We start from the raw sequence: 27496 nt of genomic DNA on the forward strand, positions 1-27496 counted from the left end.
CAAGTGCTGGGCCACAGCTGCCCTCAGTGACCTCTAACAGGTGAGGGCTCTCTGTTCTTGCTTCAGAGATGAGAGCTCAGCTCTGTCCTACCTAGTCAGGAAAGCTTGCTCTTTGGCCCACTGGCTCAGTGTCTTCACCTAGAGCTCACGTTCTGCCACCTGTGTGCTCAAGTCTCACGTCGCTGCCTTAGCCATGCCTCAGCCAATCTTATTACCCTCTATAGGAGTCTATAGGAGTCTATAGGAGTTGGACTACCTTGAGAGATACCAAACACACCACTTACAAGCTTCAACTTTAAGCCAGAAGTAACCAGGCCCAGACAGGCCCACAAAATGAGTTGCAGGGACCTAGGTAAGAGCAGAAAAGACTTCTGGCTGGCTCTCCTCCAGCTAATCTAGAAGCATCCAGGGACAAGCACCTTGACTGACTGAAGCAGGGAAGAAGGCTTCACAGACATTGACCAAGATGGACGTTCTGTGGCAGGATCAGAACCCAGGTCTAGTCTAAAGCAGCCTCACCGGGGCTTGCTGGGTGCTCACCTCTGACCAGGGGCTGGTGTACCACTTGAAGCAAGGTCTCTCGAAGCACGTGCTCTCCTCAGGGGGCTTCCTGGCTAACCCACATTCAGGGCCATTGCGGATCTGAGGCTTTCCGTTGGCCAGCTCCATGCAGAGAACTAACCGCTTTTTCACACCACGCCCACAGGTGGTATTGCACTGAGAAGGGCCAAACAGGATAGGTCAGTAGCCAGAAGCTCAGGGAACCAGAACCAGGACCACGGCCCTTCTGGAAGTCAAGGACTGGTCAATGATACGGGGTGAGAGGCTAAGCACTCTCAGCTGGGGGATTGGCTGAAAACTCTTTGTTCGTTAACCATTTGGCCCCATCCAGATTTGATCAAAAGCAATTGGGCCCCAAACCATCTGTTTTGAAACAAATTGGCTAATGTAATTTGCCCAAGGATGATCAGGCCAAAATCAATTCTGCAGAAAGCAATTTGGCTCAAGATTATTTAGTTAATAGTGGCCCTGCCGGAAACCATTGACTGAGAGCAATTGTCTGAAATGGCAAGTTGGTGACAATGACAGGCTGAGACAGAAGGAAGACAAAGGTTGAGATAGCAAAAGGTCATCAAGGCCCCATGCGCTGAAAGTGCCTGCAGCCGGTCACCCTGTCTCTGGCTTTGTGTCTCCCAGAACAGGGCCCAGCAAGAAGACACTGGAGGACCTGCAGACACCCCTAAGGGAGGAGACAGGAAATGGTTTTACTATCTTTTTGGCTTTTTTCCAAGTAAATTGTTAGTCAAGTGTTCTTCCTAGGTGTGTCATGAGTTATTCCTTGTGACCAGCCATTGACACTCAGGCAGATTCTCCCTCATCCCCCGAGAGACCCCCCATCAGCCCTAGTCAGGCCCCTGGGCACTCACCCTTTCCCAGTCTTGAGCCAGCCAGTGTGCTGGGCAGTTCTTGTCCCCACAGGGGTGGATAGCCAGAGGCTTTGTCTCTGTCTGGCACTGAGACTCGGGGACTACCCGTCCATCGCTGGTCTTACAGTACACATGCCTGATAGTGCGGCCCTGTCCACAGCTCCCACTGCACTGCAAGAGGGAGTGACAGGAGCTGGTAAGATAACAGGGGCCATTCCACAAGCCCCCGACCTTCAGCATTCCCAAATAAAAGAAACAGCTTAGTCTAGGGCAGTGTGCGAAGCAGTTCCCATGGCAACCACTTTTTAAATAACATTTCTGTTCTAATTACAGAAATAACATGCTCGGTGCAAAACACACACAGAGAAAAGCACAGCTCCAAAGGTCACCTAAGCCCCCACCCCCGGAGAGGACCCTACCTGGCATATGAGCAATTCTGTTCCACATGAGAGAGACAGATGGAGACAGAGACAGGAAGGGAAAACAGGCATGGAGAGTCAGAGACAGGGAGAAAACACCTGCAGAGAGACGGGGACAGGGAAAGGCATGCAGACAGACAGAGAGATACAGAGACAAGGAGAGATGGAGTCAGGAGAGGTGGAGACAGAGAGGTCATTAATGGGGTGATGATGTCCACTCTTGTTTCTGGACAAGGGTTTGAGTCCCTACACGAGTGGAAGGAAGGTTATTTTACTCTTCTCTTCTCTTTACTCCACATAGATGAGAAAACTAAGGCAAAGCAGAGCCCTCAGGTCAGGGTACCATTTCTGTTGTAATTACAGAAATAGCTAACCCCATATCCTGAACCTTGCCCTCACCGGTCCCCAGTCTGAGACAGTCCACTGGCGGTCACAGGGAGGCCCAGTGCAGTTCTTCTCTCCCACAGGCTTGGTGCTGGGGTCACACAGTTTCTCATCCTCAGAACAGCGGATGTCTCTGGTCACTACACTGCGCTCTCCACACTTGGCAGTGCACTACGAGGAAGTCAGGGTGAGAAGCATCATGGCGCATCTGTTCTCAGGCACAGGCCACCACCCCAGCATCTGTAGATGCTCACCTCTGACCACTCAGACATCTCCCACTGTGGTCCGCAGGCTGGGTTGCGGCATGTCTTGCGTTCCTCCGGCCGGACAGCCTCCGTGGCTTCACAGAGGTCACTGTACACGGAGCTGTCAAATCCAGGGGACAGCATCTTCCAGCAGCGCACGATGCGGAACTGATGGCCCTCACCACAGGTGCGTGAGCACTCACTCCAGCTGCTGGTCTCCCACCTGCCTCAGGATCGAGGACAGCCCTCAGTGGCCCCAAATCACACAGGCCAAAACAGACCGGAAGGAGATGAGACCTGCCAGTGTGGACTGTGCCCATGTTAACCCAGTGTTTGACAATGTTAGTGGAACGTTGGATGAGTGTCCTGCAAGTGTCCATAGTCTTCGGGGACCTGGCTACCTTCACCTACGCTCACCCCCAGTCTTTCTTCCTTTGTCCCTTCTGCCCTCTGCTTCACGTCTTTCACATTTGCCACCCTTTATGTTCATACTCCAGTATCCCAGAGCCCCAGGCCTTGCTTGCCCTGCTGGGTCACACAGGTGATTGTGGTCTCCTCTGGACATTTGTTTCTTCCTGAGCAAAGATGGATCCAAGCTTGTGAGTCTAGCTGCATAGCCGGAGAATGGCCTGTCCAGTGTACAGGATGACCACCCAGCTCTACTTTCCATACCGAGTGGGGCCATAAAAGGCTGGAGTTCTCCATGCAGGTCCTCTGAGAAGACACACTTGGAGAAGACTCTAAATCAAGTACAGGTCAGCTCTGTGGTGTGTTCCACATAGGAACAGGCCAGATATAGGAACAACTTTCCAGGTATAGCAGCCAGAAGGAAAAAGAGAGCGTGGTCATGCTAGGGAGCAAGAACTACATGGCTCCCTGGAAGTGACACGCAGGCCCTGACTCTGCCTTGAAGAGAAGATAAGAGACAAGGGGCTAGAAAGATGGGGCTCCACTTGTTTCCCAGGTAATCCTTCTTAGCTTACAGAGATACCACTTGCACAGGTCAGCCTCTGTGCATAGATACCCCTCTGGTATAGAGAGTAATGTGGAAGAAAACCTATGATGTAATGTTTAATCACCATCCTGTGTGCTCTGCTCTGACCCGCACACACAGCCTCACAGCTCAGTTCACAGCAGAGCCCTAGTGTGAACACACCTGTTCGCATGTGCGCACACACACACAGGCACACACACACACACTTGCTCACTCATCCTGACTCCCAGCTTGGTGCTCCAGGACAGGTACCTGGGCTGGCACTCCCTCCCAGCGCAGAATTCGTGGACAGGCTCAGGACGGGTGAGGGCATCGCAGTAGCTGTCATCCACTTCAACACCATCATAGCGAACACACATGGCATAGGTGGACATGACTCCTAGATTCGGGGAAAGGGAAGGGTTTGTAAACTGTGTGGTTAACAGGGAATACCTTGGACACCAACAGATATAGGGTGAGCCTTGTGGTCTTGGAATGGGTCACATGATCACTCCAAGCTCTGCTTCTTGGGTTGGGGATGGTGAAATGCTAGAGTGGGGAGCAGGAAAGCTCTGTGGGCCAGAGTCTGAGGATCAGACCTCTTTGCCCAGCCCCTCCAGCCCAGCCCAGGCATCTAGCTCACCTGCCACAAACCTAGATGGTCTTCCAGAGGCAGAGTCGGTTAAAGCCAGGTACCCTAAGCTCATTTGTCTAATAGAGACCATTTATGGCAGATGAGCAGGCAAGCAGGTGAAAAACCAAATTATTGCAGCAGGATAGCCCTGCCCCCAAACATCAGATTAGGGGCCTCAGCTCTTATTGAGGGTCTCCCAACCAGCACCTCCAAATGCCTTTAACTATTTGTGTGGCTTTTTCTGGGATTCCTGAATTCTAAAATACCAAGAGAATATGAAGGGTCACACGAGTACACACACACACACACACACACACACACACACACACACACAACCATACCTCCTCTCCTTCCTCCCTCAGGCTGCTTCCTGCACATCAGAGAAAGCCTGCACATGGGCTCCCTAAAGGGTGAGCATCCCCTACTCTGGAGCAAGGTATGCCAGGATTTTGCTCTGCTGGGGAAAGCCACGGTGGCACTGTATGTGAAAGAAGATCTTGGGGTTTTCAGTGGTTCTACCTGTCCAGGGATGTCAGAGCCTCGGCACCCTCTGCTGCTCCAAACCCCGACCCCAAACAGAACCATGGAGTCCGCAGAGAACCCATATATGTGTTTTGTTTTGTTTTTATTCCATGAGGGCCAAGCCAGGCTGCAATGACTGGTTCCTCCCCTGCCAGCACTAGGCTGTGCAGCCATCAGCCTGCTGGGGGAGGTCAGCAGCTTCCTGGTCAGGCTTGCTTGGAACATTTCAGACCTCAGACACACTAGCTCTGGGACCCAGGGACATACAGACAGGCTGGGGACTTGTGCAGCTGCCCCAAGTACATGGCTGTGCTTTGGTTTGTCATCATGGAATGGAAGCACATGGGAGAAAATCCAGGTCCCACCTAGCAGAGCCACCAGAGTTGTCATGGCCCCATATTGCTCATGCCCAGAATGGGAAATTTCCAGAAAGGCTACAAGATCAAAATGTAACTTTTCTGGGCACCTCTTCCTTACACCTGTCTTGAGTGTGAAGCTTCTCAGAACTTCTTGACCGCAGAGCCCTTGCCTTGAGCTGAAGTGTGCTTTGAGCCCTGAGACATGAAATAGCCAAGACCAGCTATCCCTCCTCAGTTACAATCCTACCAGTACCCTTAGCTCCTGGGAAGCTATGCTGTGCTTTGGGGGACTGAGGGACAGTCTAGAAGTCATACCCTGAGCCCCAAGTCGAGTCCAAGACCACCTGACCACATTGCTGTTCCTAAAGGACAAACCTAGGATCTTCGCCATGGCTGGGGGTTCAGGGTACAGAGATGGCAGGCCCTACATCCCAGCACACCCTCAAAAGCGGATCTCAGCATGAGAGAAGGAGAAGAGGGGTGGGTGAACTCATGACTCTCTACAGAACATCTGCAGACATTGTGTGCATTCACATCTGGAAAATCCCACACCCTGGCCTTGCCTCTTCAGCATGGCTACAGTTTTACATATCAAATTTAAGCTCTGGGAACAGCGGGGTCTTCCAGACAGCTAGTGATGTTAGGGCAGAAGGTGTTGAGGCAGTGAATTGTCCGCAGTGTGGACTCCGTGTCACTCAGATGGGTGAGTGCCTCTTAAGGTCACAGGAGCCTCTCTCCTTCTGACACTTTTGTCTGAGTCAAAGCTCATCCCTTCCCAGTATCACACCTGTCCTATTTCCTTTCTTCCTGTTTCTGCTCTGCGCTGTGGGACACACAGAACATCCCTGCTCCTTGACCTGGGTACATCTAAGCGTTGAAAGACAATGGTGTCATGTTCTCCCTGAAGACATCACCTACCGGGGCTCATTCATCAAGCACCTTGCCACCAGGGCTGCCTCAACCTGGAGACATCTCAAATGATGTCACCTCTCCAGCCTCCAGAAAGTTCTCATAGTCACAGCACATGGTAGGTCCCACAGCCAGGATGGCTAGAAGGACCCAATAGCTTGCCCATACACAGTTTCAACAGGTTTCAAGAGCAGAGGCCACACAGCTGCTATAACGTTTGGTCCTGACAACCCATCCCTGTGAAAGACGGGTCTCAGGGCTCATCTATCTGCTGGAGCCAGTGGACTGGCTGCCCCTGGGCTAGGACCAGCTTCAGCCTTACCTCAGAATCCCACAGCAGGGCTGCAGAAATGGCATTCACTGGACGAATTTGGACCAGGCAGATGGTGCCTTTCCATTTATCCCACAAGAACCTTTGCCATGGTACAATGTAGTCATGGGCAGAAGTCAGTAGCAATTTCCCGAGAGACTGGGGTATGATACAGTAGGCAGTACGGCTCAAATGCTCCCCAACCCCAAGGTGTTTGTTTGCTTCCAAATTGTTAGGAACAGGGAAGCATTGTGTGTTTTCAGTCAGGGCCAGTATGAGCAGAACCGCAGAGTGAAGATGCCCATCTTTATTCTGAAAAGCCCCTCTCCTGAGATGTCAGAGGATAATTAGGGCTAACCAGTGAGGCCTGGACCTGATTGTCACCTAACAGGTCATGGGATCAAGGATGCTTTTGTGACCTTTCCCCGACTCCTGCCATCCCACCCTACCTCCCAGATCAAGCTAGGCAAGCTCTTTGGGGGTGGCTTGGGACTTCACATGAATTCGGGAGTCTCCAGCTAAGCCCAATCACCATAAAGGTAGGCTCAGAGGAGGTGTCCCCGTGGTCCCAGCCTCAGTACCTGTGGTGCATGTGGCACTGCAGGGCTCATGGGATGAGAGCTTCCACCGGTACATGTCAGCTGGGCTCACACCTTGCTTGCGTGCCTTGGGTCTGGTCCTGAAACACGGTCAAACAGAGTGTGGTGAGAAAGCTGGGTGCTTATAGGCTTTGCTGTCAGGTGGCTTAGTTTGCCTCTAAGACACACTCTCCCTAAAGATACATTTTCCTGGGCTCCAGCAAGTACCCTCCATGTAAACCAGGGCTCCACCCTTTGGAACAGAAAAGGAGACATACATGTTGGCACTGAGCAGACGTGGGTATTTCTCATTTCAGGTACTAGAGACTCTGCGTGAAGACACCCTGTTCTTTCAGAGGAATGCTGAGCAATGGGGAACTCCCCAGTGTTCTAACTGCTCTTTCAACATTCACCGGCTTCTCACTCGGTCTTCTCGCACGGGCTAGCAGATTCCTTCTTCCCACCCCAGAAGGAATCTCAGAAAGCCCTTAGGGCCTGAGAGCTTCCAGAATTTTCCCCAGCCGCCTCCCTCAGTTGGGTTTCTGATGAATGGGGACACCAGCCACTCAGCTTCCAAATTTCAAACTCACAAAGCCCAGCTGCAGGAGGGAGAGTGACCTCGTCCCACACTGCATTGCAGCTCAGGTCCGAGATGGCTGCACAGGCCAGCTGACGGGAAGAGGCACGCTGGGGGCTGGCCAGCTAACAGCTCTGGTTCTTGGCCCAAAGCCAAGTATTGTTAGGACTGTTAGCTTCTTTGAACCAGCCTCAACACCCTCTGTGCAGGCTATGCGGGGCTCTGCAGAGGGAGGAAGCCGCTGCTACACTGTTACCTCCACCTAGGGTGTCTGCCACTCAAATAGGAACACAGTCCCTGAATCTCATAACCCCTGGAGCCAAGAAGAGCAGTTGAGGAGGCAGCCCCATCACTATCCCCATCGCCATCATCACAGCTCTCTTGGGCTGCATAGCCCAGCTCTTCTTTCCTTGGAACTAAAAGGGGCTACCTAAGGGCGGTGCAGCATCACCTTTCACAGGACTTAAACGGACCAGTCTCTTTCCTGGGGACCACAGTCACTCGAGAACTGTGGGTGTTATAGGCCATTACATTCTAAAAGCCATTTGGGGTGAATCTATGGTAGAGACATCTGTAAGGACTGTTAGTCAAGTGGGTAAGAATTGCGCCTGCATTTGGTTCAGATTGGCTCTTGTCTCCCAAGAGAGTGCTCTGGAGATGAACACTATCCTGCTGTCCTGATAGCACGTCACGCTCTGAGAACCCAGGAAATGATCTACCCCAGGAGCCTCAGTCATGAGTTTACTGATGTGACTCCATGAATTCTCAAGGGGAGGGCGGGGGCAGAAAGGAGGGAGGCTAGGGCCTGGGCCATCTCTCCTGGGCCTCAAACTGGTCCTTAAGCCAGGCTCTGTGCAGGGAAAGCTCTGCCGCCTTCTCTGCTTATAAACAAAGCTTCAACACTGAGGGGAAAGGGAGGGGGGCGTCTCAAGGCAAAAGATCCCAGCCCTAAGCTCCCAGTGGGACCCACTCACAGCACCAACTGAGGGTGGGCCAAACCCCTCTGGGGGAGAAAACTGGGGAGAAGAGTTAGTCCTTAAGGCTTGACCCAGATAACACTGGAGCTGTCTGGGCCTCTGACACTGCCTTGAGCAGCCTTAAATTCCTCCCAAAAAAAACAAAAAGAGAGAAGATGTGCTTGGTGTGGAAGCCTCCATCTTTATATAATTACACACTTCTCAGCCACAGCCTGCATGACTCATCCCTGACTCAAGAGCTAGCCGCCAGGTTCAAAATAACCCTTTGGATTTTAAGCTCTAAAGGTATTTCTGGAGGGGCTGTCTACACCCACTCTCCGGCACGTGTGGGGTGCTGGGTGCTGCTTAGATCACAGTGCGTACCTATCAGGTTTTCTTGCTGGAAGGTGCACCAAAAGTGCCACACCCTGGAAACGATCACCACCCCGATATGGAAGAGCCCCTTCCTCAGCTGTGATGGTTTCTGAGACACCGGTGGCCACTTTTCTGGGTTCTTGCCCAGTGCCTGGCGGGACACAGGCTCCTGAAATCCCCAGAGAGCAGAGCTCTGAAATGACTGTTTGTTTATAAATGAACCAGAAATTCTCTTCCTACCACCCTCCAGGCTTCAGAGTGTGCCTTTGCATCCCAGACGCCTGTTCTCAAAGTGTCTGGTGACAGCCCCTCCTGGGATTGTTTGAAGCCTCTCTAGAAGATGAAAATAGCCCTTCCTTTCTAGGCTGTCCCTTTGATTTCACCGGCTCCCAGAGCAGACTTGACTTCCTATGTTTGGACAACACTCGGAGATGTGGCTATTTCGGCTTGGTAGTTTCCCCCATGGCCTCCCTCAGCCCATTATCTCCCCAGACCATCTTTGGTCCCCACCAGCAGCATCCTTTGATGGCAGTTGGTTGGGCATCTCACTGAGCTGCACTTTTCTGAGTGCTGACAACCTGTTTTAATGACTTGACTCCAGGAATCCAGTATGTCCCACAGGGCTAAGGGGGCAAGGGGAAGAACAGATGGACGCTTTGAAATGTGGCTAAGGGATTCTGGACTATGTGGCTGCTAGTCCCTTCTCAGCTCCTTCCCAAGAGCCTAACACTCATGGTAGTGGTGAGCACTCCCTGCTCTATGCATAAAAAATGTTGAGTCCATCCCAGCATCAGAAGTCTGTGAGCAACATGGTTCCCTTTAGGACATTTAGATCTGGGGACATTCGGACTGTCAACCTTTTAGAAAGATACGTTACAATCCAGACTCACAACCTCATGTCAGATTCACTTACCCATGCTTTCCCACTTATCTCCAGGTTCCTGGCCCTTCTAGCTAGATCCCCCTGCAATGACTCCTACTCCATAAGGCAGTAAGCTAGGGCAAGGAGAAGTGCCTCTTACCTCGCCTTGTGAGTCCTGTTCCCAGCCAAGTTGGGGGGGCTGGCACTGGTGTTGGGGAATGGGGCCTCAGAGGAGGTGTTGATCCTGTCACTGCTCAGCTCCAGGTAAGACCCATTGATCAAGTAGGCAGCAGGCCCCTCATTCTCCTCATAATCCACATAGAGGCTCTCGGCTGGGGAGCTTCTGGGAGCACCCTGGGCAAAGATGCTATTCATGGTCTCATTGAGTGAGAACTCTTCTGACTCAGAGCCTGTGCCCAAAAGCTGGTCGGAGATGGTGTTGGCTGAGAGAAGCTCGTGGGAGGTGAAATGGGCACTGATCTCCCGGTCATCCTTGTCTGCGGAGAGAGCTCTCCCAGTGGTGGCATTGTGGTCTGCAGAGAGACAGGTGTTTCAACAGCCATGCTGCTCTTGTGTTGATTGTCCCTCCTACTCCCACACATTCCTGTGTGTGACAGGTGAGTTACATGAACAGGATGAATTCATGGGGCAGGGAAAAAGCAGGAGTCCCCAGGTTCTTCTCCATAAGACACCAATATCATCGAATGATAGGAAACCCAATGATCACTGCAGATGGTTTGGCAGTGTCCCCAAAGCCCAGGCTCGGCTGGAAGTTCTGCATCAGATCTGGTTTGGAAAGAGGATCTTTATAGGCTCATGAAATAATATAACCTGAACTTAGGTTGAGTCTTAAATGACTGGTGCGTGGCTAGGAAGAGAGAACACAGACACATAAACCTCAAAAAGTCCAGCACAGGAAAGAAGTATGTGTGAGGCAACACACCAAGGACCCCCAGCAACATCCATTAGGCCCAGTGCTACCCAAGTGAGCCACAGGGTAGAAGAGCTGGCAGATCACTTCCTCTCTCTAAGCCCATCCCTTCCATCAGACTCAGACAACCATATATGGTTCACCCTCTGCAAATGTGGGGTTTGCATCCTAAGAATCAGAGGGTGAAGGGTCCAAATATTTTGAAAAAGAATTTCATGCTGTCTGGGTCTGGTGGCGTACAGCTTTAATCCTAGCACTGGGGAGGCAGAGGCAGAGACAGATGGATCTCTTGTGAGTTTGAGACCAGTCTGGTTTACACAGCAAGTTCTAGTCTCACAGAAGGAGGAGAAGGAAGGGGAAGAGGAGGAGAAGAAAGAGAAGGAGGAGGAAGAGGAGGAAGAAGAAGACATATCTATATTAAGCAGATTTTGACAGTTAATATTGATTGTCAACTTGACAGGCTCTAGAGTCACCAAGGAGACAAGCTTTCTACACTTGTCTATGAGGAGTTATCTAGATTAGGTCAATTGAGACAGTGAACACCAGCTACCTTTCTCTCCCTCTGTTTCCTGACTACAGGTGCAACGTGACCCACTGCCTTAAGCTCCTGCTGCCATGATGGAAAGTATCTCCTGGGATTGGGAGCCAAAATAAAACCTCCCCTCCTTCCTGGGGTTGCTTAGTCGACATTTTGTCAAACAACGAGAGAAATACCTAACCCGCTGATGTACCAGTTCCATCCTTTGTCACCTTGCATTGACTTAAAGTCAATTGCTACCCACAGTACACACACACTGCATCTAGTACTGGGGTCAGCTCTGATAATCAATGCAGGTTCTCTGCAAACACACCACAGTATACAGGGATTTGAGTAGCTAAGAAGCTGAGAATTTTGGTGTTCAAGAGGACCCTATAGCCAATCTGCAGAATTATGGCTGTATAGCTCTGACTTCACACTCTGCCTGCCCAGAGAGATGTGCAAGCAACTGAAATTCTCCTTAGCCTCTTCCGCAGACTTCAAAGAAGACCAACACTTCTCACTTGAGACCTCTGCCCCTGCGGAGCCCAGGCCTTTCCCATTACCCACTCTTCCTCTTTCTCACCTTGGAAGCCCTTGCCCCTGGGAGGTCCCTCACAGACCCCACCGCTGGCTTGCTTGCACACCTCGTTGGACTCCTGGCCTCTGCTTGGACCTAGCTCCACCTCAGGGGCTGGAGGCTGAAACAACTGGCTGTTCAGGCCCAGCCTCTCTGAGGAGGTCTGGCGGTAGAGTGAGCCATTGTGCTGCATGAAGCCCAGCAGCCTGGCACTGTCCAGCTCCTGCCGCTCGGTGCTCTCTGTGCTCTGGGAGGCTGCCTCAGAGAAGCTGTAATAGACAGGCGGCAGGTGGTGCATGTGAGGTGACTGCAGCAAGGTGTACTCGAAGGTGATAGAGGGGCTTTTGCCGTTCTGGTTCCACACCTGGGAAAGGAGAAGAAGTGAGACCCGGCTCCTGTCCTCTCTCCTTCTTAACACCCAAAGACCCTTGAGACCAAACAGCCCTGGGTACATTTCCCAAGGAATCACACCTGATCCAAGAATGTGGCCTCATGCAAATGTCCTAGGACAGCTGTGCCTTGAGACTGTGAGTGAGGTACACCAAAAGGGGAAGAGGGGTAGGTCACTTTGAGGGCAGGAAATGGGGGACACACTGCATGTCACTGCCATCATGAACCAGACATCCTAATAGCACTGGTCTCATTTAATCTACCCAGGACTTCAAAGGCCTCTAATGAGGCACCAAAATTCAGACCATGCCCCTGTCCAGGACAGCATTGAAGGGTCACCTGGTCATGGAGCTACTGGGAGATAATCAAGGCCTCTACAGAGACCACAAGTGACCTCTCTCCTAGACAGACTTCAGAGCCTTTGTTCAAAGTCACTTCCCTAAGATCTGGAAGCTGGCAGTAGTGGATTTGGTGCAGGACTAACTATTCATGGAGCTACCTGGCTAGAGCACAACAAGGCCCGGGAGGGTGGCAATGAACGACCCACAGAAATCTAAACAAAGCCAAGACAAGCCATAGCAGGATACCAGATAAAGAATGAGTACCACCCAGATGACATCTCAAGGGTGTCTAGGGACAGGATCAGGGACTATGGAAGGCACTTCACTGGAGCAAGATGACAAAGAGAGCCAACACCATTTCAGGCTAAGCAAATGACTGCAGGTGTGGTCAAGAAACTCTGATGCATAAAGCTTCAGGACAGAGAAGGCAGAAGAGAGGAAGAATGAGCCTGGGTCAGCTTCTCACCCTGCTAGGTCTGCTCCACCAGACAGAGTTAGGCTGCAGCAGTGGGACCGACTTCACAGAGAGATTTGGGTCAAGATACTTGGAAATAGTGAAATCTCAACAGCTAATGCAGCCTTGGGAGAGATGCACATAGAACGCTTTCCTTCCTAAGCGTGTCCTTTCTCTGGGCCTTGCCCAGTCTCCTCTCCTGACCACCAGACCAGTGTATCTGGTAAGGTTATGTCCTTTAGCCAGCAGGGAAGTCCTAGAGAATAGACAGTTGTTCCTGGGCCTTCCGGAGAATTACAGCCCACCGGGAGCACCCTTACACTCTGGAACAACATGCTGGCCTGCTAACAGGGAGGGTAGAGCGAATGAGGCTCACACTGAGTGCAGATGCAAGAGGGGTAATTCAAGAGCAGGCAACTCACTGGTGACCACTTCTACCAGGAAGCCCCAGAACATTCTGTTCACAAGGGGGTGGCTGAGCAACACCGATGGCATTTAGAAAGACAGTGTGGGACACCCTCCCATGGCAGGGCTGGTGGTAAGGGGTGATGGCAAGTTCTGGACTCCCCAGCAGCTGTAGATATGAGCAGGCCCTGGATTGATAAAGGTGAGCAACAGAAAACAGTAACAGAGGGGCTGGGTAGGTGACTCAGTAGTGGTGAGCACACTTGCTGTTCAAGCAAGTTCAAAACCCCAACACCCATGTAAAACCTGCGTACTTCTACAACAAAACTTTTGAGGTACTGGAGCTTGCTAGACAACCACCCTAACTGAAGTGATGAGCCTCAGGCTCAGTGAGGGACCCTGTCTCAAGAGACAGGCTAGTGAGGACAGCCCCTGAAGTTTTCTTGTGGCCTCCCAATGCGTTCACACCTCTCTCTCTCTCTCTCTCTCTCTCTCTCTCTCTCTCTCTCTCTCTCTCTTACAGTATCTCAAGTGACAGACACAGAGACACAGGAAACAGAAAAGGAAACACCCCACACACACCTTGGAAGTAGACACATGGGCTAAAACGGTCCTTCTTGATTGGGATAGGCTGAGCGAGAGGAGAAGGAGGCGGAACCAGCTGTTCAGACAAGGTTATGACCCTTTCCCCCCATTTTTTGAACCAGTTTCTAGATCCGAGAATCCACTGAAGGACAGAGGAACCCACAGTTCTCTTCTAAAGGACCAACAACTGTCTACTTACTCAACTGTTGCCTGGAGAGAAGGCTGGGCATTCTAGAGCCAGGTCTGAGTTGTCGTTGTTGGCTGTGGACCCTAATTTCCATTGTTGTTGTCCTCATCAGAAGCATCTGGATGAGTAGTGACAAGAGGGATGACCCAGGTCTGGCCAGGAATGTGTCTACTGGGTCCCTCATTGCTAAATGTGTAAGTGATGGTCAGAGCCCTCTATTGACAGTGCCAATAAGTAAACACCCATGACATATCCAAGAGCAAATCAGAGTTACCATTGCCTCCTCTGGTATCACAGATGTAATCACACCATGACCTCAAGAACAAAAGAACAGAAAACACACTCCACATTCAATCACACAGTTCATGTTGCCCTGACAGTGATAAAATGACCCCAGTGATCTGTCATCAGAGTACACTGGAATGCAGTAAGCCCAACCAAGCAATGACCCTTACTGAGCTTTGTATAGGTGTGGTGACTTTTCTAGAGCATAACATGGCCTTAGGTTGAACACATTTGGTTCAAATGTGGTAAATAGTCTCCTGCTAGTCCTCCAAGAGCAGTTTCCATCTACCTGGGTGAATCATAGCATCTGTACACAGCTGTGATCCAGTCACCCTGTAATTCAAAATAACAGGACCATTCTATAGGACGAGACACTGTGCTGGTTCTGCAGCTTGCAATCTCTACCATGAGCAGGAATTCTTGAGGTGGCTTATTTGACATCTGGTAATATCAGTCTAGTCTACCCAGCAAGCAACTTAAAATGTTGCCTATGCTTTATGGAACACAGTAGAGAAGGCTCTATATAGACCCAGTTGGGTTGCACAGCCTGCCACTGGACTGCAGGAAGAGCAGAGATGCTTATGTGGGTAGGGTATGGAATGTGTCATGGAATTTCTGCATGTCCCAAAGATGTCTCCAGCTCAACAGAGAAGCAGACAAGTGGGCCCTGCTCAGGCAGACCTGCAACTTACAGGTAAATGACTGTATAAACCTCTCCAGGTTCTCTACCTACAATATGAGGCCACAGAGCACACTGTGTGTGTGTGGGGGGGGAGCCAGCTTTCTTGGAGAATGTCAGAATTGCTCATTTGTGTGTCCATGGATCTGGGGTGAGAAGCTACAGTGGCTTGCACTCCTTGATGCCAACTGTAGAAAAACACTAGCCATACAAGCCCAAACTCTGCCCTGCCTGCTGTTCAGAGCCCTGAGAATCCAGGGCAGGAAGTGGCCAAAAGCACCCCCAAAAACTGTATACCAATGGAGGTAGTATAATCTTGTGCCCCGATGAAGGAAATACAACCTTGTGTACGATAGAGGTAGTACAACTTTGAGGGACAAAAAGACTCAACTGAAAAATAAGGCCAGCCACCTGTCCTTAGATTTCCATGAGGTTCCCAATGATCACAGAATGGGATGGCACAGAACAGCAGTTCTGAATGGGTGGATGGATGGATGGATGGATGGATGAATGGATGGATAGATGGATGAGAGAGGGAGTAAGCAAATGAATGGATAGATGAATTAATGAATTAATGGGAGACAAAGTAAATGAACTAAAGTCTGAGCGAATAAATGAATGTGAAAGCTAACAGTGATTAGGTGAATGAATGAACAACCCCTTACCCCTACCACAGACTGTAGCAATATGGCTGCGTTCAGGGCCCTCAAGCCCCCACCTGTAACTGGATTCTGGGAAGCCACTACCCCCCACCATCTCTGAAAGCCTGTGGCACACGCACCATGACATTCAGGCCCTGGTTGGTGGGCCCCTGTGCCACTATATACTCGATGCCAGTCTCATAGACATCCATGGGCCGTCGGTACTTGACCACTGTGCCAGCAATGTTGAAGTTCTTGGGGCTGTCCACTTTGTAGTTGCCATTGAAGAAGTAGAAACCAGCTTCATCTGCAAGGGCTGAAAGAATAAAAATCACTGAGTCACATGGGCTAGACGGGCCAAGCAGAAAGGAGAGAGAAACAGGGAGGAGTCAGCATACAGGCTCCAAGAAGGGTGGCCAGCCATGCCCTCCCTCTCCAAAATGACCCAAAGACAGGAAATTCAATGTCACAGGAGATCAGACAGACACTGTGCCTGGGGCCAGCATGTGGCCCTGGCCAGTGAAAACCTAAGAGACACAAACACTTTCCTATCAGTTTAAAACAAACAACCACAGGCCAGTCTGGGTGGTTGGAAGAGCCAACTGGGAAGGCTGACCCTGCCCTTCTGTCTGTCTCAGATGAGCCAAAGGGATTGAAAGGTAATGAGCTAGAGCCATGGCCAAGTGGCCAGTCTGGACCAGGAGAGTCTATAGCTGTGAACAACAGGTACCAGCCAGATTCTAGACAAGAAAGCACAAACTGACAAGGACTCTGGTTGTAGTACCAACTGCAGCTAAGAGGGGACCTCAGTACCTCTTCCAGGGTCCACAGAGAGTGACACTTTAAGTGTGTCCTGGCTAGTGTACAATGCTCTCCAGAAGTCTTTTCCTGGGACCACTCCAAGCTGACCAGCCCTGCCCTTCTTGTAGAAACAACAGCATTCAGTGGTCTGCCTTTACTGTTGCCCAATTAATCTGTTTATCCTGCTGGGCTTAACACCTCCCGGGGACCCAATCAGGCAAGAGCAGAGCCTGCACACGTTCTCTCACCATTTCCCTTAGGCAGGTGACTGGACACTTTTCAGGACATGGCCGGAGGCAACTGAAAGTTAGAACCAGAAAGGAATATGCCCAAGACACCCCGACAGCCCATTTCCCAGATGCCCTGTCGTCAAACACTGGCCTAGAAGCTGGCCTTTCCTGAAGCTATGGGGGATAAGTAAAGGTTCCCTGAGCCTGAGAGCTGGGGAAGAAGGGGAGGAGGCAGTCTCAGTGCTGGGGGACATTCTGTCTTCTAGAGGGTGTCCTTAAAGCCGGTTCCAGGAACTGGCTCGCCAGAGACGCGAGTGCCGTTTCCAAAGGCCCTGATGCAATCCAAGCAGAGGAGCCGGGGCAATTAATTTATTATCAGACAGACGCAACAAGCAGGACGCGTCTGAAAAATGCCTTTAACGTAATAGCGTCAGAACGGAGCGTCAGGTCCAAGTCCGGCTGGGGCCTGGCTGTCCCAACTCAGCTGCCAGATCTGTGCCCAGGGTTCAGCTCAGGGCCCACATCCAGAACCTGTTTCCTGACAGCGAGGCCCTTCCTTCCTGATGCTTTCCCAGCCCTTGCTATTTCCAGTGTCTGCTTCAAGAATGAGAACTTTGCAGCCAGCTCAGAAAACACAACGTCTCCTGGCCTCCCTGCAGCCTTAGTGAGCTAGCAGACAGCAGAGCCACTGGCCTGGCTGGAGGCCTGGCTCTCCATGCTCAGCCCACAGATGTCCCCAGCAGTGTGGGCCAGGAGCCAGCCATGTGCAAACTTGCTGGGGTTGGGCCTGATGCTGGGCTCAATCTGAGGACACACACACACACACACACACACACGCACACACACACCTTTTCATATCCCTAGAGCAGACCTCTGTCCTGCTAAAGTACATGAGGTATGGGAGGCAAGACAGGTGGGTGATGGAACTCTGTTAAGCCTGAGGCTGAGTTCATTTTGGAGAACTGCTCGGTAAGACTGAGCCCATGGTAGAATGGCTCACAGGTACCTGCCCATATGGCGCTTCAGTCACCAGGTCATGGCACCTCTCCAGGTTCACACACCACCCATGCAGAATGTCATCAAGATGGGGCCTCACCACCGTGCTACTGCATCCATAGCCTGTCCCACATAGCCACTTCCATCCTAGAGTGTCACCTCCCTCAGGAAACTAGGCATGGTCAGCATGACACTACAGACAGACTGTGATAAATCCTTCCTCAGCAGCTCCTGACCTTAGACCTCTCAGTGTTGTGGCTCACTCCTCAAATAGACCCTACCTCTGGATCCCTGGATTATGTCTGGACCAGGTTCTCTAGTGATAGAGAACTCACTGCCTGATATCACACCCTGGCTCTTTCCAGCACCTCTAAGGACAATTTCATACAAAGGATGACATCAGGGACCCCCTTCCCAACAGCTGGCTGCATCGCTGCCTTCCGCAGCTGTGCCTTGCCACCTGGATTGTCCCATTCCTCAATTAAGAGAGCGAAGGTCAGGTGCCCTTCTCTGTCCATACGCATCCTCTCAGATTCACCTACGCACCCAGCACATCTGCTGACTTCTTCCTCTCCACAATCTGGATATCCCGGGCACCAGCTGGAATATGGGTCACCAAGGAGTAACCTGTGGGCATAGGAACATATGTAAGTAAAGCCAGGGATGGCAGTACAGAGAAGGAGCTGCCATTTCTCTTCTGCAAAGATACTTCTTGGCATCAGTGCCATCTCTGAGCTCTGGACACGTTAAGGGCATCTGCATAGGGCTTGTTCCTGCCATAGTCAACGCTCATGGCACTGGAAGGCCCAACCTCTTCCATCTTATCATAACATCTTGTTGACAGCTAAGGCTTGATGCATCCACACAGAGAGGCTCAAATAGAAGCCGACCCCCTACAAGGGCTACTGTCCACATGCCTGGGCTGTAAGAAGACACTGCCAGCATCTCAGACCCCATCATCCAGGCAGGGAGCAGGAGCGAGGCAGGGAAAAAAAGTGCCACTAGCTGCCAATGGAGGGAGACCTGGCAGAAAACAGTTAATAAGAACAGAGCCATCTCCTGGCAGAGGAGGGGCGTCTCAGAAGGAGGGGATTTGGTGGAGTTGGTGTTGCTTTCCTGAATCTCCCATAGAAGGCTGCAGAGTCCACACCCAAGCCACCCCTGGCCAGATGACCCTGCCTTGGCCATGACCTCACCCTACCTTACAAGTACTTAAAGACTCTGCCCTGACAGTGTCTCACATTGGGTTCCTTGGAAACCAGGGCGAGGGGCTCTGATTTGTAGCACTGAGCCATTTATGTGTGCACACTTCCCCCATTGTAGCAAACTGAGGGCAATGCCCATGTAGTGAGAAGAGGAAACAGGTTCGTGAAGCCCTGACCTTCTAGAAGACAAAATACTGATTGAGACCGAAGTGATTACTTTGCTGAGACAGGGTCCCTCCATGTGACAGCAGCTGACCTAGAACTTGTTATGCAGATCATGGTAGCCTCAAACTTGCAGTGATCCTTCTGCCTCTGCCTCCCAAGTGCTGGGATTGCAGGCATGCACCTCTCCACCTGGATTTAATTTTTAAATTAGCAAGTGGTTTCCAAGACTCCTGGGCAGTTAATATTGACTCCCAGGAACTTCAGGATAAGGACTGGCTTTGAGCTTGGTCAGGGACCTAGGACCTGTCAGGGCAGATGTACCACTCTGCAGCTAGAACCCAGGGTCCAGCTGCCCAGGTTAAAACCCAGGGCCTTAGAATTTCAGGTCACCTTAAACATTTGCTCTCTCTGCAGGTTTGGGCAACAGTAATAGCAATTGCCTTGTCGCAATGTCTCCAGGCGTGAATGAGTTAATGCTGGCCAGACCTGGCTCTGTGCCTGGTTGGGGAAACACTCAGCAGAATTAGTGGGGTTACTTTCACATCGGCCCCAGCCTCCTCAGAGGGAGCCCTGTCTAGTGGGCGGTGTATAGCCTGTGGCATCTGACAGCTCTCAGGGGGAGGCACTTCCTGACCTCTGATGCCTAACCCCATCTCTGCCTTGAGTCCAGCAGAAAGTTGTACAGTCAGGTGTGTGGAATAAAAGGAAGAACAAGCAAACAGCCCAGCTTTACCACATCCCACCTTTAGCAGGTCTTTCGCATACAGATACACACACACACACACACACACACACACACACACAAGCAGCTGCTGTGCCTACCATTCTTTTGTTAATCTTCTCCCCAGGCTGTATGTCCATGTTTCACTCTTGGTGGCCTCCTATGGGACTCTTGGAGCCCACACTAATTCTGTGATCACCCCTCATGTCGAGGCAACCAAGACTTGTTGGCCTCGTAGGCCCTCCAGCGGTCTCAATAGGATTCTCTTGCCTCCCTGGGGGAGTTTGAGCAGGCATTTCCCACACTGGGCCTCAGTTTCCCCATCCTATAAGTGGATTTCAAGTCACCCTCTGTAATAACTAAGTGTGACTCCACACACACTTCTTGGGACACAGCAATGCATTTGGTTAAGTACTGACTATCACAAACGATGCATGGAGGTCTGTCTCATGCTCAGCTCCCAAACGTGAGGCTTGGGCCAGAGCCATATGCAAACACAGGGTCAACAAACACAACACTAGAGAGGGGAGTCTCAGGATTAACCCAGAAGCCAGCACACCCAGAGTTGAATCTCACACACGCCAGGACTTGTGCCCCAGTTTTCCCCTTCAGGGCATTTGGTCCTCCATGAAGGCTACCTCAGAGGTCAAATGTGAGCCCCGTTCTAAGTGTCCTCTGGTGTGCAAGTGATGTAAAGAGCCCCTTTTATTGCCAGTAGGAGGGAGTCTTACACCTCTGCCTGGGCCTGGGTGGGCATGAAAGGACCCGTGAGAGGAAGTGGCTGACGCTGGAAACCTTGTGAGAGGCAGGGATACGCCCACCCATCCAAGCTGCCACACCTGCCCTTACCAAGATGATTGTTGCCCTTTCGGTAGTTGCCTGTCACGTGGGTGCAGCTGCTCCCGTCCCCCTGGCAGACACCACACTTGTCCAGCGTGTGGGTGGAGAAGAGCACTCCATCACAGCCAATGGGCTGCAAGAAGCAACGAGAGAGGCTGCTGAGAGGGCACTGTGGCTGCCTATACAGGGGGGCCACTGTCTCTGACAGGCAGGGTGGCCAGCAGTGAGAACAGCCATACTTTTGGTACAATGTTTAACAACCTCACATTTTCCAGACACGCAAACCCCTCTCAGGTCGGTGAGCTTGCAGGAAGTGCCGTCTCGGGCCGGCACCGTGAGCTGCCGTTGGCCGTCCACGGTGCTGCAGTGTAGGTCGCATGGCTTACTGGAGATGTGCACGTAGTCATCTGGAGGGAGGTGGGGGGAGACAGGGCATCAGGAAAGGGGGTGCCAGATTCACCCTCTCCTACTGAGATAGCACCCTTCCCACTACATGAATAGAGAAAGTGAGGCTTGCAAAGAAAGGACCTGACAAAGTATTGGTAACAGAAATGAATGAGACACGGATCATCTGGCCTGGCCCAAGCTCTGAGTTCTAAAGTCTGCCTCCTTGTGAGAGGGCATCATACTTGCGATCCACACTAGGAACTGAACACATCAGCACGTGTGCTGAGTTTGGAGAGTTTGGAACATTTACAGTGTGCCTGAAAAAAAATGTGTTTCTTCTTTCTGTGGGGAGAGGGAGGGAGGTAGAAAGGTGGGCTAGGAACAGCACAGGACCTTGGCCAGTCCTCGTTTAGGATTGTCTGGGCTGATTCCTGTCCAAGCTCTGGGGACAGTGGGAGAGTCCTGACCTCAGAGGCCAGCCTTGCAGGAAACTCAGCTCTGTAATCTGTCAGTGGTGATGTCATGGGTCATGGGGGAGGGAGAGGACGGACCTCCAGACCCTTTTCTAGAGAAATAGGGTTAGCTCTGAGCTCTATACATGGCCACAACAGGCTTTAACAGGTCCTGGCTCTAAGCCTGACCTATCCCACACTCCCACCAACAGAGCTCATTCCTGAGGCTCAGGTACCCGGGTAAAGGGGCTTCCACTGGTACGCCCGGCCGTCATACACACGGGAGTTGAAGGAGACACACTGCTCTTCTCGGAAGCTCCTCCCCTCCGGTGGACACTCCTGAAAGAAGAAGGCAGGCCGGCTCCAGGGGAGGCTGAGCAGGAAGTGGCTGTGACCAGATGACCCTTGGGGGCCACAGTTCATTCCAAACTGGGTTAGAGGCTGTCTCCTTGAGGAACTCATGGATGTCTACTGAAACCTATCTAGGACAAGCCATGAGCTCCCCTTCAGCTCTCACATCCCACGGATGTGCTCACAAAGGCAGACTTGGAGCAGCTCAGCCAGGCACACCAATTAAGACTGGGAGCACTGGCACCTCGACCACCATACCCTGTGGCTCCTGGAAAGGCAGCTAAGTTTCAGACTGACTTTGGTCCCATAGAGAGTGTTCTCAGAACTCATGCATAACCCATGCCTCTCCCCAAGCTTCTGCCACCTTGGTCCAGCCAAGGCCAATGAAAATGTGCACACAGCTACACCTGAGAGTTGGGGCAAGAGAGGCCTAGGGTGGCTTTCCACCAAGGCTGCTTCACAGGTAGGAAGAGAGGGCAGCTGTTGTGGCTGTCTGATGTTCAAATGTCCAAGGCTATGGGACTATGGTAGGAGAATGCACTTAGAGTTCAAGGAACAGATAGGAGTCCAAGCCGTCCTACCGAAAGGGAGAGAACACGCAGCTTTGAGTGCCCGAAGGACTTAGCGTGAGCCTGGGCATCAGCCAGCCTAAACAACTGGATGTCATGGTCCAAGGGCAAGACTGGGGCCTCACCTGCACTCTGCAGAGCTGGTACCGTTTGGACGTGCCCACACAGGTCCTGTTCCCTGTGCCTGGAACAGACTTCCTCCTGATGGGAAAATGTGGTACTGAACTAGGGCTGGGTGGCCAGCTGTGGATCCCGATACCTGTTCAGCCATGGACTAGCTTCCAGTAGCTTCCCCGGCTCATAGGATGGCATCTGATCCCACTCTGTCTTCCCAGCACCCGTAACAGAATTGTACTGTACAGAACCAATGAGTAACATCCATGTTTGCTGAGGCTAACATGCAAATACATGTGGTGCTAACATGCAAATACATATGGTGTCCTGTGTGCCCAGAATCGGAGCTGGCTTCATCATGCTCTTCACATGAAACCACGATGAGGAAACTGGTGTTCAGAGAGGTTGAGTGCCCTGTCCAAGGTCACACAGCTTAGAAATAGCAGAAATAAGACTCAAACCCAAGTCCCTCTAAAAGCAAAGGCTCTTAGCACCTTGCCCTGTGCTCTTCCATGCTTCAGAAGACAAGGGGTCTTGCTCCTCAGTGGCAAAGCCCTATAACAGTCCTTGCTTTCTGATACTCCCTCTCCAGCACCCCAGAAAACCATTGTTAAGGACTTGTCAGAAGCTCTCTGCCCAGTGGATGCCTACGGGAAGAGAAGCCTGCGTACATCAAATGTGAGCCCAGAGGAAAAGCCACCAGGCCACTGGCCAGGCTGCCTCTCCCCACGCACCCTTGGGGGTTTCTGGTGAACTCACCTCTGTTGCAGGCAGTGGCGCTCCTGGGATGTCACCCCGCCCCCACAACTGCGGGAACATGCTGTCCACTTGGTCCACTCCCCCCACCAGTAGGCAGTGGTGTCAGCGCCTCCCTCTAGGCTGTTGGATGTGGGGCTGTTGTCCTGGGTGAAAAGCACCCCCCCCCCAGTAGTAAGGAGAGACTCAACCATAACAGAAGAAACCTGAAGATGCAGCTGAGGGGAAAGAGGATGAGGCATCTTCCTATTGGACTGGTGGGCGGGTCTCTCAGATGGCTGGAGAGAACTCCATTGGTGAACACATGTGCCCCCATCTAAGGGCTGAGCATTTTTGGATTTAGCTGGTACCTGAGGCATATCTAACTTGTCTTGCTTTCTCCCTCACGGCCCACACTTCATCTGCACTTGCAGGCTCGCCCCATACACACCTCCTGTCCACATGCCTTATACTAGGCCCTTGCTGGAAAGAGAGACACTAGACAGATGTCACTCTCTAGCGAGCTGGTCAGGGACTCAGGGATGGCCAGAGTCCCAGGTCAGGGGCTGGTCTGACCAACACCCTGAACAAGTTTCTGGAGCCAAAGCGAACATCAATACCCCTGGGCACGACCCTTGCTACACAGCCCTCCAAAGTCAGCCCACTCCAGTATGAGCTCAACACCTAGCTGAGAAGCATGTTGGGGGGTAGCAGGGTGGGGACAATAATGACTGGACAATGGCATACTACTCACGGAAGCCTCAGTAGGTGCCGCACCCCCAGTCACAACTGCTACAGCCAGCAAGGACCAAGCCCAGTGTGAATGCTGCCGTCTGCCATCCATCCTACAAAGCAAGACCCCGTCACTACCAGGTCAGGCTCTGCTTTGAAGATAAGCTCTCCAGTTCTTCCAATGTTTCAACTGGTAAGGTTATCTGGCATCCTATGGTAGTGGCTGCCATGTGAGAGGGACTGAGCCAACCATCTGGGCTCAGCAAGCAGCTTGGTAAGTAATTACAGATGTCTGCCCTGCTTAGGCACAAAGGGATGGTGTGAATGCCAAGTCTGAGCCACCCTTCATCGGAGGGCTTCTGCCAAGCTTTGCCCCTGGAGATTGGCTGTGGAGAACAGAGACAACTGAGGAGGCTGGAAGCCCAGCCTGGTAGAGTGGTCATTGTGAAGAGAGCTATTAATCAGGTTCAGCCCACTGTCTAGTTCGGATCGCCTTGGGAGTTTTACCTGCTTTACATCGGTTATAGACGGGATACCCTTCTTCTCCTCCCTGCCTTTACCTGTCCCTTGCCCCATGGTCCTTGAGCAATGGCAGCCTTCCCTTCCCAGAGGAATACCCTCACAGCCAAGTATCCAGCAATCTGGTCCTCAGGTGCAACACAGCTCAGGGGTCTGGGCCCTTCTCTCTCTCTCTCTTTTTTTATTAGATATTTTCTTTATTTACATTTCAAATGCTATCCTGAAAGTCCCCTATACCCTCCCCCCGCTCTGCTCCCTTACCCACCCACTCCCACTTCTTGGCCCTGGCATTCCCCTGTAGTGGGGCATATAAAGTTTGCAATACCAAGGGGCCTCTCTTCCCAATGATGGCTGACTAGGCCATCTTCTGCTACATATGCAGCTAGAGACATGAGCTCTGGGGGTACTGGTTAGTTCATATTGTTGTTCCACCTATAGGGTTGCAGACCCCTTTAGTTCCTTGGGTACTTTCTCTAGCTTCTCCATTGGAAGCCCTGTGTTCCATCCTATAGATGACTGTGAGCATCCACTTCTGTATTTGCCAGGCACTGGCATAGCCTCAAACGAGACAGCTATATCAGGGTCCCTTCAGCAAAATCTTGCTGGCATATGCAATATTGTCTGGGTTTGGTGGTTGATTATGGGATGGATCCCTGGGTGGGGTAGTCTCTGGATAGTCCATCCTTTCGTCTTAGCTCCAAACTTTGTCTCAGGGCCCTTCTTTCTTGAGAGAACAGAGATATGGAGGAGGAGCAGAAGGAGGTACAGCTTGCACCTGGCCCAGAAATCCTGCTCCTGACTCCCTCCCAACAAGCCAGCCCCTCAAACCCAAACACCCACCAAGGGTTAAGGTGAATCAAATCAAGAGAGCTTCCAGCCTTGCTGCTCCAACTCTCAGAATGGTTGCTGTGCACCTCAGTTTAAACCCTGGCCTAGAAAGGAAGCTAACGTAGCTTGTCCCAGGTGGGTGTCATCTACTGGTAAGTTAGACAAAAAAAAAAAAAAAAAAAAAAAAAAAAAAAAAAGGCAACTTGCCCAAAGCCACACAACAAGGTAGCCTACTGCCCCTTTCCCCACCATACACACACATACCACAGAGCAAACTTAGGGGCTCAGTCGCACCGAGCAATTTCAGGGGAAGAAAGTCTGGAAATGGGCAGCACCCTCGAAGCCCTGATACCAACTGTCCTACTGTCCTTCTGTCCTTCTCCCTCTTTTTCTCCCTCCCTCCCTCCTTCTCCTGCAGGTGTCCAGGAACTTGGTCAGCATCACCCTTACACCCCACCCCACCCCCGACACTGAAGGTCTCCATCTGAATCCCCATTTTCACTCCAGCACAGAGTCCCCATCTCACATCGTCCCATTGGCCTCCATGGCGCCCCAGTCCCTGCTGCTGCCAAAGACAGGTGCCCAGTCAGCCTCACACTTGGTTTTCATTAAGGCTCCCAGACACTGCTGGATTCCAGCCAAGTCCAGCTCAAACAGGATCCATCTCTCCCTAGGGTCCAAAACCTTCAACAGGCCCACCACAGCATGGCTTTGCAGACCAGACAGCAACTGCTAGTACCAAGGCTGTTGCCTCAGGACCACCCTGCCACTGTGTGGCACAGGTTGTTCCCCCCTTTCTCTGTGGTTGAATACCCTCACCAAGGGCTGGGACATCCCCCGGCCCCATTCTGAACAGCTTGGCTGGCCTGGGATGAGCTACATCTCACACCTCCCAAAGACCACAGTATGAGCAGGGACAAGTATGTAGTGGCCTACCTCACCCAGGGTCAGCAGGTTGTCCTCCCAGAGAAAAGGGTGAGAGCTACTGCCAGGTGCACGGTGCAGGAAGGTGAGTGCAGAGATGTGCTGGCTCTGCCTGTCTCTGGTCCTGCTTCCCCAGCTGCCTCCCTCTCCCACTTCAAAGAGCATTCAAGGGAGGGGGTTCCCAGGAGGGGCTCTCAGCCCAGTGGCTGCTCTGTGGCCGCAGCTGCCTTTATAGCTGTCAGGCAGACGGGGAGGAACTCACACTTCCCACCGCTGCTCCCCCGCCCAGCCTGCTGGCGGCTGGCCGGGCGCACACTTTAACCCGCTCTGCTCCTCTGGAGTATGGCCAGGCTGTCCAGCTGCCTGCTGGCTGCTGCTGCCACAGTCCAGGATCAGTGAGTGAGCCTGAGACTGGCTTGCCTAGGTCCAGAGTGACTGACCCTAACGGATCAATTAGCCTGAGGTCATGTGGAGGGAGGTTGGCAGTGGTGGATCAGAGCCCCCTTGACCCACCCATCTAACTTCAGCTTCCAGAGAAGGCTGGAAACCATGTGATGTCCAGGCTTTCGGCTCCTGTTCACAGGGAAGACACAGAGGTCCAGACATTGCACGGGTGCAGGCCACCCTCCGTCCTTGGAAAACAGACCTGAACAACCGAGGAACTGAGATACATCCAGAGATCAACCAACCAATGGCTCCAGGGAGAGGAAGAGGTGGCTACAGCCTATTGACCAGATGCCTAGGAAGATCGTCGGCACGGGGTATTCTGCAGATGTTTGGTACCAGCTTGGCTGGACCCCACAGCAGCTGGGCAGCTGTTGGCAAGCAAGCAGGACTCCAGAGCTCTGTTCCTGCTGAGCTAGAGCTGAAGTCTTATAAATCCAAGCAGACTTTGGATGGTGAGATGTCTGCTCTGACATATCCTGCTCTCTGAAGCACCCCATCCTGGAAAACAGGCACCTTCAAATGCTAAGTGATTCGGAAACAACATCCCACAAGCTGGCTGAGCCAGTTCATCCATGCCTCTGTCTCCACCATGCAGATGTCCCTTTAGTGGGGACTGGAAGTCCTCTCCTTTTCTCTGTCCCTCCCTTTGTCCCTCCCTCTATCCCTTCTTTTGTGCAGGATAAGCTTCTTCAGCTGCCTCTTTGGGCTGCTAAGAGTGATACCCTGGGGAAGTCTTGTGTCTGGCCACCAGACCGCATCCAAGAACAAAGCAACCAATCAAAACCAATCAACACCCTGCCTCTCTGTGAGGCTTGAATCAGGTGACAAGCATCTTCATCATCTGTACTTTACTGAGGAGAAACTGAGGCTGGGGAGTGGAGTGATCTGCTAAAGCCACCAGTCAAAGTTGTGACAAATACGGGTTGCAGCACTGCTCTGCCACACACCCTTTCCT

The 27496-nt window shown here is 51.9% G+C and overlaps 1 protein-coding gene across 1 annotated transcript in view; it reads right to left on the minus strand.

Moving 5' to 3' along the window:
• Window positions 1–26278, minus strand: part of Adamtsl2 (ADAMTS like 2) — a 29852-nt gene extending 3574 nt beyond the window's left edge. The window contains exons 1-17 of the mRNA XM_021155855.2: window positions 26107–26278; window positions 23846–23936; window positions 23116–23258; window positions 22368–22443; window positions 21559–21661; window positions 20745–20890; window positions 20493–20616; window positions 18099–18179; window positions 15666–15841; window positions 11565–11922; window positions 9691–10063; window positions 6764–6861; window positions 3722–3848; window positions 2485–2698; window positions 2246–2401; window positions 1428–1598; window positions 541–717 (exon numbers count right to left, since the gene is read on the minus strand). Coding sequence (XP_021011514.1) covers window positions 541–717; window positions 1428–1598; window positions 2246–2401; window positions 2485–2698; window positions 3722–3848; window positions 6764–6861; window positions 9691–10063; window positions 11565–11922; window positions 15666–15841; window positions 18099–18179; window positions 20493–20616; window positions 20745–20890; window positions 21559–21661; window positions 22368–22443; window positions 23116–23258; window positions 23846–23935 — 2613 coding nt within the window. The 5' untranslated portion in view covers window position 23936; window positions 26107–26278. The remainder of the gene's footprint in view (window positions 1–540; window positions 718–1427; window positions 1599–2245; window positions 2402–2484; window positions 2699–3721; window positions 3849–6763; window positions 6862–9690; window positions 10064–11564; window positions 11923–15665; window positions 15842–18098; window positions 18180–20492; window positions 20617–20744; window positions 20891–21558; window positions 21662–22367; window positions 22444–23115; window positions 23259–23845; window positions 23937–26106) is intronic.
• Between the last annotated feature and the right edge of the window lie 1218 nt (window positions 26279–27496).

The sequence above is a fragment of the Mus caroli genome, unplaced genomic scaffold (assembly GCF_978045245.1).
Source record: "Mus caroli unplaced genomic scaffold, Mus_caroli_1 scaffold_2, whole genome shotgun sequence".
NCBI lineage: Eukaryota > Metazoa > Chordata > Mammalia > Rodentia > Muridae > Mus > Mus caroli.